This window comes from Dicentrarchus labrax, unplaced genomic scaffold (assembly GCF_905237075.1).
Source record: "Dicentrarchus labrax unplaced genomic scaffold, dlabrax2021, whole genome shotgun sequence".
NCBI lineage: Eukaryota > Metazoa > Chordata > Actinopteri > Moronidae > Dicentrarchus > Dicentrarchus labrax.
In genome coordinates this window covers 13765-31599 of record NW_026136732.1, presented here as the reverse complement: position 1 = coordinate 31599, position 17835 = coordinate 13765, and the positions used below count along the sequence as shown (strand labels likewise).

The 17835-nt window shown below is 37.9% G+C and overlaps 1 long non-coding RNA gene and 5 gene segments (V, D, J or C); 4 read left to right on the top strand and 2 right to left on the bottom strand.

Moving 5' to 3' along the window:
* Positions 1-234: 234 nt before the first annotated feature.
* On the bottom strand, positions 235-2040 carry LOC127359571 (Ig kappa-b4 chain C region-like). The segment is given in 3 exon segments: positions 235-742; positions 1905-1975; positions 2012-2040. Coding segments are annotated over 3 exon segments (432 nt in total).
* A 344-nt stretch (positions 2041-2384) lies between these two features.
* Positions 2385-3267, top strand: LOC127359555 (immunoglobulin kappa variable 4-1-like). The segment is given in 2 exon segments: positions 2385-2691; positions 2799-3267. Coding segments are annotated over 2 exon segments (423 nt in total).
* Positions 3268-3339: 72 nt separating this feature from the next.
* Positions 3340-4203, bottom strand: LOC127359569 (uncharacterized). Its single transcript, XR_007882658.1, has 3 exons — positions 4115-4203; positions 3760-3963; positions 3340-3468 (listed from the first exon to the last, which is right to left on the bottom strand). It is a non-coding gene; the product is annotated as an uncharacterized LOC127359569 (long non-coding RNA).
* A 94-nt stretch (positions 4204-4297) lies between these two features.
* Positions 4298-4955, top strand: LOC127359563 (Ig kappa chain V region 3368-like). The segment is given in 2 exon segments: positions 4298-4408; positions 4625-4955. Coding segments are annotated over 2 exon segments (360 nt in total).
* A 4261-nt stretch (positions 4956-9216) lies between these two features.
* On the top strand, positions 9217-9777 carry LOC127359570 (Ig kappa chain V region 2717-like). The segment is given in 2 exon segments: positions 9217-9347; positions 9455-9777. Coding segments are annotated over 2 exon segments (414 nt in total).
* A 5573-nt stretch (positions 9778-15350) lies between these two features.
* On the top strand, positions 15351-15917 carry LOC127359556 (Ig kappa chain V region 3374-like). The segment is given in 2 exon segments: positions 15351-15471; positions 15579-15917. Coding segments are annotated over 2 exon segments (414 nt in total).
* Positions 15918-17835: the final 1918 nt, after the last annotated feature.

Here is a 17835-nt window from a genome sequence, read left to right as displayed (position 1 = left end):
TAAAGAATCTGGAGTAAAGGATTAAATTACTTTAATAATGTCTCTGTCACAATAACTTCTCATTAAGGATTATCGCATTACTTTTATGTTTTCTAAATATCGAGAAAAGATATTAAACATTTCTACGTTGTAGTCTTTCTCAGGACATTGCCTAAAATTGAATTCAATGTTTGTGGATTTAATAGAACTTTGAAGACAGCAACATCAGTTTACATCAACATACATGACAACAAATTATTTGATGAACTGGTCTTTATTGTGTTGAAATAATCAAAAAAACAAATTTATTCAATGAAACATGTAATCAGAGAGTGGGAGGAGGTAAAGAAAGATTTAGACAGATAATGAGCGAGTGCAGACTGAGAGCAGTAGCAGAGTAAAACCAGTAGTAGTAGTCCCAGTGAGTCAGGTCAGAACTGGGAACACTGGTCTCTCCTCAGTGTCTCTGAGAGCGGAGTCTGGGAGCCCTGGGTGGCCTCACAGGTCACAGAGCCCACCTTCCTCCAGTGGTCTGCAGAGAGCCTCAGGGTGCTGCTCCAGCTGTAGTGGCCGTCCTTCAGCACCCCGGGGCTCCTGCTCTCCTCCCAGCTGCTGCTGCTGCTGCTGCTGCTGCCGTCCACCTTCCAGGACAGACTCCAGTCTGAGGGGAAGCCCTTGTTGGCCAGACACATGAGCGTGGCCTTCCCCTGCTGCAGCTCCTTACTGGAGGGGGGCAGCACCGTCAGGGTGGGACGGACATCACCTAGGAGACACCAATCAGCTTAGAGGACAGGGACCACACAGCTGTCAATCAAGAAGCAGACACTTGGACACCTTTACTGTGTGAGAGTTGATTTTCTCCTTTAAGGAGTTTCTGTCAGATGGTTTTTCTGCTCCACCAGTCACTCACTCACACATTGTTTCACTTCCCTTTAAGAAGCCTCTCATGCATATCAGCACAGAGAGAATCATCATACAGAATAAGCTGAAATATATCAAACTACACTGGAAATAAAATATCAAAAACTGTATCATCAAAATCATCCAAAACCTGAACTATACATTACTTTAAAGTATTTAGTGGAAACATGAACAAACACAGAAAATGAACTGACTACAATCAAATGTTCTTCATGTGGATTTCAATCGTCATTACCAAACTGTAACTTTAAAACAATATATAACACTATTAAGAGATTTTGAATGTTTACTCATCTTTATCTTCACTACGTTCAATTTGACTATAATAATTTTATCTGAATTAATTTAAAAACAGTTATTTCTGATATCAAAAAGTAAAAGTGAATCTTAAAAATGAAACATTTGTACAAAAAGTTTAGCAGTTTTATCTTTTCTACACTTCAAGCTGTTTGAATTTCAGTTTGACAGGAATGTGTAAAGAACAAAGAGTTAGTCCCCATGATGAAGGAGGACAAGTACAAATATGAATACTTCAAGTGTTAAAATTAAAACAAGATATATCTGTCTGCTTCAGACATATAAAAACTGAATTTAAAACATTACTTTACAATATTGTATTTAGTATTTGTACAGAAACTTACTTCCAACTTCCAGTCTGGTTCCTCCACCAAAAGTCAACCACAGTGATACAAACGCCGTACAAAAACCTCTCACTGTAGAGAGACACGGCTCTCTGACTTTGACACACTGAACTAAACCTACAAACCCTCAAGATGAAGCTTTACCATTAAAGTTGGAAATAATGATTCATATTCTGTCTTGATATTTTAAATTGACTTCAATGAGGTTTTGAATTTATATTCCTGATGCAAAGTTTGTCTCTGAGTGTAAAATATTTCTGCAGAAGATATACATTAATATGAAAAATCAAGAATTCTTCCTGAAATATATATAAAAAGACAAATATGTCCTGAAATGATAAAAAAATTAAAGATTTGACTTACTTCCAACATCCAGTCTGGTTCCTCCACCAAAAGTCCACCACAGTGATACAAACTCATTGAGCCGCCGTACAAAAACCTCTCACTGTAGAGAGACACGGCTCTCTGACTTTGACACAAACAAACTCAGCAAGCGCATTCCCAGTTTACCCAGTTCATCTAATAACTGGTTAAAGTGTCTAAAAAATAAACTATGAATATATATTTAATCTTTTTTGTATGATAAAAGCTGTATTAATTCATGTTACATTGAAACGATGAAACAAGATATTTCTAAGTAAAAGTCTCCAATAAATGATGACAAATGTAAATAATGATCATAAACATATGTTTATTGTATATTATGATGAATATAAAATAAATAATAGATAATATATTTGTTTAAATGTGTCCCACAGTGATGTTGATCTGTGTGGTAGTGAATTAGGGGAATTCACTAAATATTCTGGAAGAAAATGTGTCCATCAAACTGAAACCAAAGCCTCATACAAATGAGCACTGACACATTCCTAATCAATACTCTGATAAAGTGATTGATCCATTGATAAACAGCATCATGAGAGGAATCCAAGTCCCTGTTGGAGTCAGTCAGAGCATTTCCATAGAGAGCCACTTTGCATCAGCAGCACCATGCTCCAGTGCTCTGGGAGAGTTTATAGTCCTGAGAGTTGAACACTGGATGACTGACAGCTGTCCTTCATGACAACAGAAGACACAGAAATCCTCCTCATCAAAAACATGACTTTGATCTCCGTCCTCATCTGGACTCTCCTCTGCTGCTGCTTCACAGGTAAAGTCCAGAGAATCAAACTCCTCTCCTCTATGAACATCCGTCCCTCTGAAATGAAGCCCACAAAACCATGACGCTGCTTTATGTTTTTGTCTCTGTATCCTCAGAGTCCAGAGGCCAGGTCACAGTGACTCAGTCTGGAGCAGTGAGCTCTGCTCTGGGACGCTCCGTCACCATCACATGTAGGATCAGTCAGGATGTATATTATAGTAGCCCATACCACCTTTTAGCTTGGTACCAACAGAGAGATGGAGAAACTCCTAAACTGCTCATTTATGCTGCTAGCACTCGAGCATCAGGGATTCCAGGTCGTTTTACAGGCAGTGGATCAAACTCTGACTTCACTCTGACCATCAGTGGAGTCCAGACTGAAGATGCAGCAGTTTACTACTGTCAGAGTTTTCATGACATCAACAGTCAGGCTGTGTTCACACAGTGAAAAAGCGTCGTACAAAAACCTCCCTCAGTCAGACTGAACAGAAACTGAACTGACTGCTGCAGCTGGAAGCTACTGCAGAGACTGATACACTTCACTGAGGACACACACACACACACACACACACACACACACACACACACACACACACACACACAAACACAGACACAATAAACATTTATTAAAATTGACAAAAGAATAATCTCACAGTAAATCGAATTACATTCTCCATCACAGCTTCTTTCAAAATCCCATGTTCCCAGGGAGAATGAATGAGAAAATTCTTGATTTTGACCTTTGACCTCTGATTTATACTGGAGTACAGATTCTTCAACTTCATCCTGTCATTAAATAATAAAAGGACACCAATCAGAAATCTTCATTACCAAAGATTGACCAAACAAACCCGTAGGCCTACATCCCCATTTCACTCAGTATTGATTGAATAGACTTTTGTTTATTAAAGAAAATCTCATTATGACTGGAATCCTAACATTAGAATACCTCTATGATATAATTATATCTGCATACAGTATATTTCAATACAATTATCTTTAACTGCATAAAACATGCAAAAATACATTTTCTCTAACATGCAACACAAAAACACTGTATAAAGGTGAATTCTTTACCTTGAAAACAATTTTAAAAAATATTTGTGGAACATCCATCCACTAACTGGAACTGTAAATCATATCACATGATCTTCTTCAGCGGATGGAGTCTCCCGGTTGTCATTCAATTGTAGTTGTTCGAATTCCCATTTCTGTGAGCATTTTTAGAACTTCTTGTACATGTTGGCTTCTATTCCATCACAACTTGGTGAACTCCATCTGCTGAGGAAGACCATGTAGTTAAATCACAAGCTCCAAAACAGCTACTGAGAAATGGTTTTGATTGTTACCCATAAACTATCAGTTGCAACTTTTCAGTAAACATCTACCAGAAATCCTTAAAGTGCAACATAAAGACCTTCAGAATACTCACATTACTGCTCACAGCTGTAACTACAAGATGTTTCAATATCCTCTACAGGTAAATATGTAAATATGTAGGACAATGCTCTCAGCACTGAGGGGGAAACACCATGATATGTTGAGGACAGCTACAGTTCACTGACTCTGTGTGTTTGCATATGTGTCCTTCCTCTCTGCTCCCAGCCGTTAAGAGGCCAGTGTTGATCAGTGGCTGTCCAGGCCTTTCAGAGCCACTGACACGCCGGCAGCACAATGAGGATGTCACTGACTCTACTGCTGGCCACCCTGGGGCTCCTTGTTCAGGGTGAGACTCTCTTCTGAAAACTTTGCTTCAGGATGCAACCAGGTTCACCACAATGATGTTCTGCTATGATGGAGAAACACTGAAACAAGCAGCATTTACCTTCTTCCATCTATTCTCCATGTTAAAGAAATGATACTCTTCTGTTTGGATGTTGATCATCTTTCTCCAAACTGGATTTGTCTCAATAACCCTTCTCCTCTTTTTCATGTTTTCCAGATTCATCAGGAGAAATCATCCTGACTCAGTCTCCTAAAGCTCAGTCTGTTGTTCCAGGACAGACTGTCTCTATCAGATGTAAAGCCAGTTCAGGTGTTACCAATGATTTGCAGTGGTACCTTCAGAAACCTGGAGAAGCTCCTAAACTCCTCATTTATAATGCTCAGTCCCGTCAGTCTGGAGTTTCAGAGCGTTTCAGTGGGAGTCAGTCTGGAACTGACTTCACTTTGACCATCAGTGGAGTTCAGACTGAAGATGCAGGAGTTTATTACTGTCAGCAGGATTACAGCAGACCGTTCACACAGTGAAAAAGTGTCATACAAAAACCTCCCTCAGCTGAGAGGAACTGATCTGAATCAACAGCTGCATGGAAACTAAATGGCAACAAGATACAACTAAAACACACCTCATAATTACATGTAGTTCTAATAATGTGGCATTTAAAATAATCAATCACATTTTCATTTTTTTTCGCACGTTATTTTTTTTAGGCAAAGATAAATGTTTTAACCTTTGCATTTGATACAACTGATGTCAAGTCTCTCATCAGACAGGTTTATACAGATATGTTAGTTACTGTAATTATATCTAGAGATTAATATTTTCCCACAATGCATTGTACATCTACAGTAGCTGAACACAGTTTACAGAGTAACAAACTCTCTTTATATATGTGTAGCACCCCAACACTCAGTAAATGCCTATGTTAAAGGAACTCACCTTGGACTTGAATGATGGGGTGTTTGGGTTCGATTCATTAAGGTAGCTACCACGAAGGTTTACCTGTTTTGTGTGCAACTTTTTATAGCCTAATACTTTATGAATAACCAACAACACTGTTAGACTAAGCAGTGGCTCTATTCACACATACTGTACATTATTTTAAATAACTGACCCCAGACAACTCTTTCAAATAAATGCAATAATATTTTACTAACCAGTGGTTTGCAGTGTAACACAGATAATATTTACTTTGTTAGTTAAGAAGAAACAAAAATGAAATAACACAATTACCCAAATTAGACTTCTTTAAAATTAAAATATTATAGTTGAAATACTAAATTGTAAACGAAATACCCTTTACCAAAATTGGCAAAACACTGTAGAAAATCAGACACTTGTAATAAGCAAAATAGATTTGGCAATATCAAAATACTATTCAAAACTTAAATTATCTCAGGTCTCTAACATTCCTAATTCTTACCACTTTAATATGATTTACCTGTACTCATCAGACTCAGATCAAATGCTACTTAACTAAACTCTAAACAAAACAGTGGGCCCACACACACACACACACACACACACACACACACACACACACACACACACACACTGTATATAACTAATATAATGTTAATAATGTATATATCTTTCATATTGTGTATTGTCTGAATATTTTGACTTATTGTATTGTATTTTGATGCTTTTGCTTTGGCAAAAACTTTCATGCCAATAAAGCCCATTTTGAATTGAATTTGAATTGAATTGAGAGCAGTTTGGTAGTCAGCCCATGCATGTTCAGCCTGTATATTTTAGATTTCTTTTCATTCCAGTTTTGCAGGTTTGACCAAGTCTTCAGCAGATGAGGTTAAATATCTTCAATCAAATGTTTGAGAGAGATTTAGCTGTCTAGATTTAACTAGAAAGAGTTTCCAACATATGTCAGCATTTTTTTATGAACATTAATATGTTGTTGTGCACATACACATTATTCACAAAAAGTGTCCAGTATGGGGAAACCCAATGAAACAGCATGTGTGCACATTTTTCACTCATGCTATGTTATTTATTATTTTTAGCTATTTTTCCCAGATTGTATTAACTATCAACAATGATATGAAAATCTTATTCTGACATTGGTTATAATCCTGCACATGTGAAAATATGGAATAAGATATCTGTTGTTGGTAAACATCCATGAAAAATTATTTGATCTAAAGATAGAAAATATCTTTTGATTGATGTATAGCATTAACAGCATTGGCATTATTGGGACAATGAAAATGTCATAATCTGAAGTTCAAATTTGTTCAAATTTGTTCAAATGGTGGAATGATAGAAAGTGCAGATTTAAGGCTGTAGCAAGGTAAAAACAGAAGCAGAGTCCCAGTGAGTCCGGTCAGTACTGAGAACATGGTCTCTCATACATTTCCATAGAGAGCCACTTTGCATCAGCAGCACCATGCTCCAGTGCTCTGGGAGAGTTTATAGTCCTGAGAGTTGAACACTGGATGACTGACAGCTGTCCTTCATGACAACAGAAGACACAGAAATCCTCCTCATCAAAAACATGACTTTGATCTCCGTCCTCATCTGGACTCTCCTCTGCTGCTGCTTCACAGGTAAAGTCCAGAGAATCAAACTCCTCTCCTCTATGAACATCCGTCCCTCTGAAATGAAGCCCACAAAACCATGACGCTGCTTTATGTTTTTGTCTCTGTATCCTCAGAGTCCAGAGGCCAGGTCACAGTGACTCAGTCTGGAGCAGTGAGCTCTGCTCTGGGACGCTCCGTCTCCATCACATGTAGGACCAGTCAGAATGTCTATACTTGGAGCAGCTACCATGAATTGGCCTGGTACCAACAGAGAGATGGAGAAACTCCTAAACTGCTTATCAATAGGGCAACATATCGAGCATCAGGGATTCCAGGTCGTTTTACAGGCAGTGGATCAAACTCTGACTTCACTCTGACCATCAGTGGAGTCCAGACTGAAGATGCAGCAGTTTACTACTGTCAGAGTGGTCATAGCATCAACAGTCAGGCTGTGTTCACACAGTGAAAAAGCGTCGTACAAAAACCTCCCTCAGTCAGACTGAACAGAAACTGAACTGACTGCTGCAGCTGGAAGCTACTGCCGAGACTGATACACTTCACTGAGGACACACACACTCACACTCTCACACACACACACACACACACACGCACACACATTTCATGATTTAGATTTAAACAGAATATTAGCTCAATGTATGTGCAAAATCAATACATATACAGTACACAGAAACAAACAATAGTAAATAATAATTATAAACAAAAAGTAATACATTTTCAAGTGTGGCACAAGATTGCCACACCATATCTCTCTGTGCCTTATTCCATTTAGTGAAAAGAATTTGATGGGATTTATCAGGCATTCAGGCTGTACTGACAGAGCAATCAAATGTAACATGTATGACACAATCCCATCAATTGTTCACAAAACTGTGGTGGGTAATGCATCACTGTGAGCTAAAATAATAAAGTCATATGAATCATTTACTGAGACACACTCTGTCTATATATGTTTAAGGATTTCAGACAGCAACACATACCAGCAGTTGATGACAAGACTTATTTAATGAGCTGATGCTTATTGACTGTAAATGTTGTCAACTCATGATAGTGAATCTGTACTCATTTTCATAATCTCAGAAAAAAGCCTTTCAGAGACGTGTATAACTTTATGCAGACGATATGCTGCTTTTTACATCTAATCCTTAAAATCCTCTTTAAAAAGGTTCTTTATTCATGCAGAGGTTTGAGGTAATTTCTAGGAACAGCTTGGGCCCTCGTTGCATATGAACCCTCATGAAAATCAGACATGAATGATGACATAATTGAGTGTTACTGAATTTATTTAAACATATTAACAAGGTTCAATAAAGCAGATGGAAATGATAACAGAAGGAGAACATGTTGCCAAGTCATGAGAGTATTCAAGATAATCATGTAAAAAAAAATTTATACAGTTGCTGTTATTGTGATACTGCATAGATGAATCTTTCTAATGTTTCTTGTTTTTAAACATATATGATATATGGCAAACCTAATGATACGTAAGACATGATGCATGAATAATGATCTCATGGACACTATTGATTTGATAACATTTTAATTATTTTTAAATTTTGACACAATCAACTTAAAAGCAAGCAAGAAAGAGCAGTTTGGTAGTCAACCCATGCATGTTCAGCATGTATATTTTAGATTTCTTTTCATTCCAGTTTTGCAGGTTTGACCAAGTCTTCAGCAGATGAGGTTGAATATCCTCAATCACATGTTTGAGAGAGATTTAGCTGTCTAGATTTAACTAGAAAGAGTTTCCAACATAAGTCAGTTGTTTTTTATAAACATTAATATGAACATCCACATAAGTTGTTGTGCACATACACGTTAAACACAAAAAGTGTCCAGTATGGGGAAACCTGACGACACAGGTTGTGTGCACATTTTTTACTCATGCTATGTTACTTTTATTTTTATCTTTTTTTCATAGATTGTATTAACTATCAACAATGATATGAAACTCTTATTTTGACATTGGTTATAATCCTGCAAATGTGAAAATACGGAATAAGACATATGTTGTTGGTAAACAGGGATCCATGAAAAATTATTTGACCACCGAAAGAAAATATCTTTTGATTGATGTATTTGTTAAAATGGTGGAATGATAGAAAGTGCAGATTTAAGGCTGTAGAAAGGTAAAATAGAAGCAGAGTCCCAGTGAGTCCGGTCACTACTGAGAACATAGTCTCTCATACATTTCCATAGAGAGCCACTTTGCATCAGCAGCACCATGCTCCAGTGCTCTGGGAGAGTTTATAGTCCTGAGAGTTGAACACTGGATGACTGACAGCTGTCCTTCATGACAACAGAAGACACAGAAATCCTCCTCATCAAAAACATGACTTTGATCTCCGTCCTCATCTGGACTCTCCTCTGCTGCTGCTTCACAGGTAAAGTCCAGAGAATCAAACTCCTCTCCTCTATGAACATCCGTCCCTCTGAAATGAAGCCCACAAAACCATGACGCTGCTTTATGTTTTTGTCTCTGTATCCTCAGAGTCCAGAGGCCAGGTCACAGTGACTCAGCCTGGAGCAGTGAGCTCTGCTCTGGGAGGCTCCGTCACCATCACATGTAGGACCAGTCCGAACGTTTATAGTAATAACTATTTACACTGGTACCAACAGAGAGATGGAGAAACTCCTAAACTGCTCATTTATGGTACTAACAATCGAACATCAGGGATTCCAGGTCGTTTTACAGGCAGTGGATCAAACCCTGACTTCACTCTGACCATCAGTGGAGTCCAGACTGAAGATGCAGCAGTTTACTACTGTCAGAGTGTTCATAGCATCAACAGTCAGAATGTGTTCACACAGTGAAAAAGCGTCGTACAAAACCTCCCTCAGTCAGACTGAACAGAAACTGAACTGACTGCTGCAGCTGGAAGCTACTGCAGAGACTGATACACTTCACTGAGGACACACACACACACACACACACACACACACACACACACACACACATTGCATAATTTAGATTAAAACAGAATATTTGCTCAATGTATGTATAAAATCAATGCATGTACAGTATGCAGAAACAAAAGATAATAATTATGATCAAATTAGCAAAACATTTCAAGTTTGGCACAAGATTGCCACACCATATCGCTCTGTGCCTTATTCCATTTAGTAAAAAAATTTGGTGGGATTCATCAGGCATTCAGTTTCTCATGTTGGTGAATCTGTAGTCATTTTCATAATCTTCTAAAAAAAAGCAAATCAGAGACACTGTATATATCTTTATGCAGACGATATGCTGCTTTTTACATCTAATCCTTAAAATCTTTAAAAAGGTTCTTGATTCATGCCGAGGTTTGGGGTAGTTTCTATGAACAGCTTGAGCCCTCGTTGCATATGAACCCTCATGAATATCAGACATGAATGGTAACATAATTAAGTGATACTGAATTGAAATTATCTAAACATATTAACAATGTTTATTAAAGCAGATAGAAGTGACATTAGAAGGAGAACATTTTGCCAAGTTATGAGACTATTCAAGATAATCTAGAAAAACAGTATACATTTGCTGTTATTGTGATGCTGCACAGATGAATCTTTGTAATGTTTCTAAACATATATGATATATGGCGAAGCTAATGATACGTAAGAAATAATTCATGAATAATGATCTCATGGAGACTGTTGATTTGATAACATTTGTATTATGTTTAAATTTTGACACAGTCAACTTAAAAACAAGCAAGAGAGAGAGAGAGAGAGAGAGAGAGAGAGAGAGAGAGACAAAGAGAGAGAGAGAGAGAGAGAGAGAGAGAGAGAGAGAGAGAGTGTATTGCACAGTGCAGACTGAGAGCAGTAGCAGAGTAAAACCAGTATCAGAGTCCCAGTGAGTCAGGTCAGAACTGGGAACACTGGTCTCTCCTCAGTGTCTCTGAGAGCGGAGTCTGGGAGCCCTGGGTGGCCTCACAGGTCACAGAGCCCACCTTCCTCCAGTGGTCTGCAGAGAGCCTCAGGGTGCTGCTCCAGCTGTAGTGGCCGTCCTTCAGCACCCCGGGGCTCCTGCTCTCCTCCCAGCTGCTGCTGCTGCTGCTGCCAAAGCCTCATACAAATGAGCACTGACACATTCCTAATCAATACTCTGATAAAGTGATTGATCCATTGATAAACAGCATCATGAGAGGAATCCAAGTCCCTGTTGGAGTCAGTCAGAGCATTTCCATAGAGAGCCACTTTGCATCAGCAGCACCATGCTCCAGTGCTCTGGGAGAGTTTATAGTCCTGAGAGTTGAACACTGGATGACTGACAGCTGTCCTTCATGACAACAGAAGACACAGAAATCCACACACACACACACACACTACCAGTGAACATGTATTAAAACAAGCTCAGTGACAAAAAATAATCTTGCAGGAAATAAAATTACTTTCTCCCTCACAGTTTCTTATTATAAACACATGCTCTTATCTGGTTTGTAAAATTATCAAGAGAAGCCAATGAGAAAGTTAATGAAAGCTGTCTTGGTCATGACCTTTGACCTTTACTTAATCCTGGATCACAACTATTTCAACTACATCGAATTATCAAAGAATATAAGAAGACACACATCAGAAATTAATACCAATAAAAGGAAATAAAAAGACACAGATCAGAAACCTTCATCATCAAAGATAGACGAAACAAAACCTGTACACCCATTACATTTCACAATGTATTAATTTAATATGTAAACTTATATTGTATAAAATAAAGATCCACTGAAATCATAACAAGACAAAATACATAAGTAAAACAACCATATATAGAGCAAAGTCTGCGAGCTAGTTCAGGTAGTCAACTCGAGCTGTGCTGATATACACACGACATGTTTACTACACTACTCAAATAAACACAAAATCATTGAACTGAAACAGTTTGATTTATAAAGAGATAATGGACAATAAAACCTATTAAAATCAATAAAGTTCATCCTCACAGCTTCTCACCATCTATCCCACTCACCTGGCCATCCACAAGATATAAAAGAAAATGAGATTCATCAGACCAGGTCACCTTCTTCCATTGCTGTGTGGTCCAGTTCTGATGCTCACGTGCCCATTGTAGGCACTACTTGATGCTTGGCCATTGTTCTGTGAGTTCTTTGGTTGTTTGAACTGTGTACCTTTCTAATGCAGGATGAAGCCGTTAATCAGAGAGTTAAACCTCTGTGAATATAACTTTTGTGAAAGTCCTAATTACTAATAAGTTTAGATCTTAAATAATAATCTAAACTTCAAAAATAACAATTATACAGAAACAATCATGAAGTTTTCTTCACAGAAATAAACAAAATGCTGACATATAGGCTTACTGTGCATACTTTCAAAGTTTTCTTACACACTTTAAAATTATGGACTCGCATGAGACTTTGGCGACACCTAGTGGGGTCTCAACCCCCAGGTTGGAAACCACTGCAGTAGGCCCATCCTAAGACCAAACCACCATCACTCCTCTGGTAATGGCCTCAAGGTCCCAGTAATTTTAATATCTCTGAATGAAAATGAATGTCTACTTTATTATCAGTTCAGGCTTTAATTAATAAATAATGCACAATATAAAAACAATAAATATTGAAAAAAATTGCAAATGAACATAAACATTAATAACTAAATTAATATGTAACTTTTAAACAAATAACAATAAGCAGTTTAAAAACTGTGCATCTGAGTAAAGAGAATGATGTGCTCATGTCTGTAAGGGTTGAGGGCTTTGTATTATGTTACTATGCCATAACTGCACTAGAGTGCATGGTGACCCCTGCTGGTCAGAGGTCACAAAACAGTTGCTTATAATGCATGCATTATATATTTCTATTTTACTTTGTGCAGAATGCAGAAACATTCATTCATATTTTAGTGTTGGATTCATCTTTATTTTATTGATCTACTTTACTTTAGTTGTATGTCCTCATTCTGGAGCTATACGCTGAAGAATTTCACTGTTTGTTGTATTGTGTATGTTTATATATGTGACAATAAAACTTGATCTCATTTGTGAGTGGGATTCAAACACAGTCAGAGTTTGATGTCAACTCTTTCAACAGGCAGGTTAATATCATTGATAATACAGCTGTTGTTTTTTTTAACTTAAAATTATTTTCTCAGGGTTTTGTGAGATTCTTCTTCTGATAAATCTAATAAACATGTCCAGTGTTGAGCTGAAACACTTAATTCATACTCAGTTACTTTTCTGATCCTGATCACTTCATTAAGTATACTAAGTGTCTTTTTTCATTTTAACAAATTCAAAGAATTTAATCATTTCTTTTATTTTGCTGTTGGGCTTGAGGATTTGCAAATCACTAAATATGAATGTTTTTAAAATTAAAATTAAAGCAAATGATTCCCTCTGTGTCATATCCCTTTATACTACTGTTGTTCAGACTGTTTTATATTTATCCAAAGGTCATTTTACACACATCCTGTGTATTTTCCCACATTAATCCATCCTGCATTATTGTACCATTCGGGGAGAGTGGGGGTAAGATGAGCCATTTCTCATATTTAGGATCACTACATCAAGGCAATCATAGTTTTGTTGCTAACTAATATATCTGCATATATTTTAGGATGTTGTGAATCCCTTCAAACAAACAGAATGAGTGTAAACATAACTGTTTGGATAATATAGCATGTCCAAAAAAGTGGTCTTGTGGCTCAACTTACCCCGTGTATGGGGTAAATTGAGCATAGGAGCGGGGTAAGTTGAGCAGTATCCCTACTCCCTCCCGGACCCTCCTCCCCACCTCCACCCCACCCCTCCCTCATCTTCTCCCTCCCTAAATAACACTCATTTCTGCACATTCATGTTCACGTTTTACTGCTAAACAGCTGTTTTGTGAAAAAACATTTTAACATGAGAATGCCTTAAAGTGCGCTTCGGAAGAAAACATTAACAGCTGTGTTTTTGGAATATACACAGAATATGTTTTTGGATACTCTTATTGAGTGTATTTTGGCTGTAGCCACCGGCTCAACTTACCCCTGGCCAAATGGCTCAACTTACCCCAGAGCTACCATTTTGACTTTATTAGTCCCCACAGCTAAAATGGTGCACTTTTATGCTAGGTTTATGAGCTCATGTTGTAGCTCATAGATACCACAATTGATGTATAAAACAAATTTAAAATGATCTTCTTTGGTCTAAACACAATTCTCATGAAACTTATGATAGACTCAATTCACTTTCAAGAGTGAAAAATGATTTTTTGGAAATAAATATCTAACCACTTTACCCATGTGGTTCTTACATTCACAGACTCCATGAAATGAAGCCTTCCTCCTAAATATTTGGTCACATGATCAATGTTTTTTATCATTTCCTAGCAACAAGGGGTGGCTCAACTTACCCTTTGGCTCAACTTACCCCACTCTCCCCTATGTCAGAATTGTTCAATAAAATGACCACAGCCAAATACAAAATATCCCTCATTGTGCTTTAATATTAATTAAATAATTGCAGATGTACAATAGAATGAGACTTCTGTTTAAATAATAATATTCTTCCCTTTGCTGCAGCTCCTCACTGGAGGGGGGCAGCACCGTCAGGGTGGGGACGACTCGACCCACTGCAGAGAGAGAGAGAGAGAGAGAGAGAGAGAGAGAGGGAGGGAGAGAGAGAGAGAGGGAGGGAGAGAGAGGGAGAGGGAGGGAGAGAGAGAGAGGGAGAGAGAGAGAGATAGAGAGAGAGAGAGAGAGGGGGAGGGAGAGAGAGGGAGAAGACATTTTGGAGAAGCTTAGAATTTAGTTGAAAATGATTTTAAATGTTTCACTTCCCTCTCTGAACTCAGTCGCCAAGGCAACAGACAGGCATCACTGCTGAACCATGGCAACAGACAGGTTTCAGTACTAAAGATAAAATGTTACAGTGGCACATTGTTCCTCTGATGTATTAATGTTTAATCTGCAAATTCATTTAAAAACAAAGTTATGTATTCAAACTCATTAAATCAAACCTACTCACAGTTAAATATATGTTTTAATAGTGATGTTTTAAGATTATTGTGACATATAATGTGTGAAATATTTAAATCTTCTAGAAATATCAAGTAAAACCGCTGAACAATTGTTGGTCCTGTATTTGGAGTGAAATATTTAAACTTTTAAGAATATTTTCGTAAGACAAAATACTTTTTGGTAAACTTTATATGTAGAAGCTGTTAGAAAAATCCATTACAGTGACATGAAATATATTAACCCAAAGCAAAGCCTCATACAAATGAGCACTGACACATTCCTAATCAATCCTCTGATAAAGTGATTGATCCATTGATAAACAGCATCATGAGAGGAATCCAAGTCCCTGTTGGAGTCAGTCAGAGCATTTCCATAGAGAGCCACTTTGCATCAGCAGCACCATGCTCCAGTGCTCTGGGAGAGTTTATAGTCCTGAGAGTTGAACACTGGATGACTGACAGCTGTCCTTCATGACAACAGAAGACACAGAAATCCTCCTCATCAAAAACATGACTTTGATCTCCGTCCTCATCTGGACTCTCCTCTGCTGCTGCTTCACAGGTAAAGTCCAGAGAATCAAACTCCTCTCCTCTATGAACATCCGTCCCTCTGAAATGAAGCCCACAAAACCATGACGCTGCTTTATGTTTATGTCTCTGTATCCTCAGAGTCCAGAGGCCAGGTCACAGTGACTCAGTCTGGAGCAGTGAGCTCTGCTCTAGGAGGCTCCGTCACCATCACATGTAGGACCAGTCAGAATGTTTATGGTGGGAGCTATTTAGCCTGGTACCAACAGAGAGATGGAGAAACTCCTAAACTCCTCATTTATACAACTAGCACTCGAGCATCAGGGATTCCAGGTCGTTTTACAGGCAGTGGATCAAACTCTGACTTCACTCTGACCATCAGTGGAGTCCAGACTGAAGATGCAGCAGTTTACTACTGTCAGAGTTATCATGAAATCAACAGTCAGAGAGTGTTCACACAGTGAAAAAGCGTCGTACAAAAACCTCCCCCAGTCAGACTGAACAGAAACTGAACTGACTGCTGCAGCTGGAAGCTACTGCAGAGACTGATACACTTCACTGAGGACACACACACACACACACACACACACACACACACACACACTAAACAGTCTGCAGGAGAACAGTGGAAATGAACCTGTATATGGTACTGAACTGATAGAGGGAATAGACACTTTTCATGGCAGACATTTTGACTTGCCAAAGCAGGAAAAGCACAGGTGTATTTATTACATTAATGATGGCTGCATTACATTTAGGTGAACCAGTCTCAGAGCTCTGGTTCTGTGCATGCTCACTCACTGAAAGGCCTTACTGGGACACTGAATGAAACAGAGCCAGTGTTACAGTTTTCTTCAATTGCTAACAAGCGTTTACCTAAACTTAAGAGACTTTATCGAAACTCTTAACACAGCAACACACCTACCTCACACTTTTAGCCAAATAGTACATTTTCTGCTCAAAACCACATTTCGTTATTTAAACACCAACTCTACATCTCAAAATGCAAAAACATTCTCTATATACACAAACTCTATCAAAACACAGCAAACCTGACTCAAAATCAAATCATTCTGTTAAAACACTAGCACGTTTTCTTTCCAAGAGGAACAGATCAATCAATCATAGCACAACAACTTTCTAAATACAAACAGTTGATAGCATTACAAAAACTCCATAACTTTTCATGCTCTACCTGCAAACAGTAGACAATGAGAAATCCATTGTTGTTTTTAATTCAGTTTCATTTTACTGTAAACCACCCTACATTTTTGGCTTGAAGGTCAAATGTGTGCATTTTTGGCAACAAACTACGCAAAAGTGAATGAGTCATCTTTACTTTCTAGAATGTACAGTAGAAAAAATTGTAAGCGACAAAATTGCAGAAGTTAAAGCTTTACAATATTATCAACATGAAATTGCAGCCAGTGATCAACAAATAATCCAAACTATGTGTCCTTTGGTTCAAAATGTGTCAAAATACTGTCAGATACACAATTTGACAACAAAAAAAGAGGCACAGATGGGAAAGAAACAAAAATGTACAGTCCTGTTCTAATCCATACGATCTTCAGCATCTGGCGCATGTTCTCATCCTCATCACATCTAATGTCATCTCTCGCTATGCACCTTGGATAGAAACGCTTGGCATGCCTTATCCACCTCTGGCCCTCTTCCTCTCCCTAGCCCAACTATTCGTCTTCCTTATCCAGACATTATTATTTCTTTCTCTTCTCATCTGTGTTGCTCTGTATCCACATTGAATAAACTCAGTCCAGAAAGTCCCCTTTATACTGCATTGTGTATGTCATTGAAAGAACTTCCACACCTGGCTATGTCTTTGATTGAGATTGGAATTAGCTGTGGTTGATCTATTTTACCCTAATTACAAAAAATCAGCTATTTCTCAATGTTTCATTGATATGTTTATTACGGTTTTTTTTCCAATTGCTAACACACTAAAATGACATGCATAGCACAATTCTTTAAAGTGACACACAGAGAGCAAAACCTCTTCTCAAGTCTCCAAAACTCTAAACACATTTTCTGCTTTACACACATTTTTAAATGCACTGAACACGGTTCTCTGCATAAGACACAACAATCTGACATAAAGTCACATGTTCACATTTCAAAACACTGCCAATCAAAAAGACACTACATGAGCTGATTGGCCAATATATGTGCCACCTGGCCAAACACCTCAATGGTTCATTGTTAGTGCATATGTTGCACTGACTTGTTTGGTGAAAAATAAAAAAATAAATGTTTCAACAGAGTGTGTGTGTGTGTGTGTGTGTGTGTGTGTGTGTGTGTGTGTGTGTGTATCTGCAAATATTTCTGTGCATGTGAACAATCTGAATAATTTTCTACAGTTTGAACTATTTTAGTATTATGT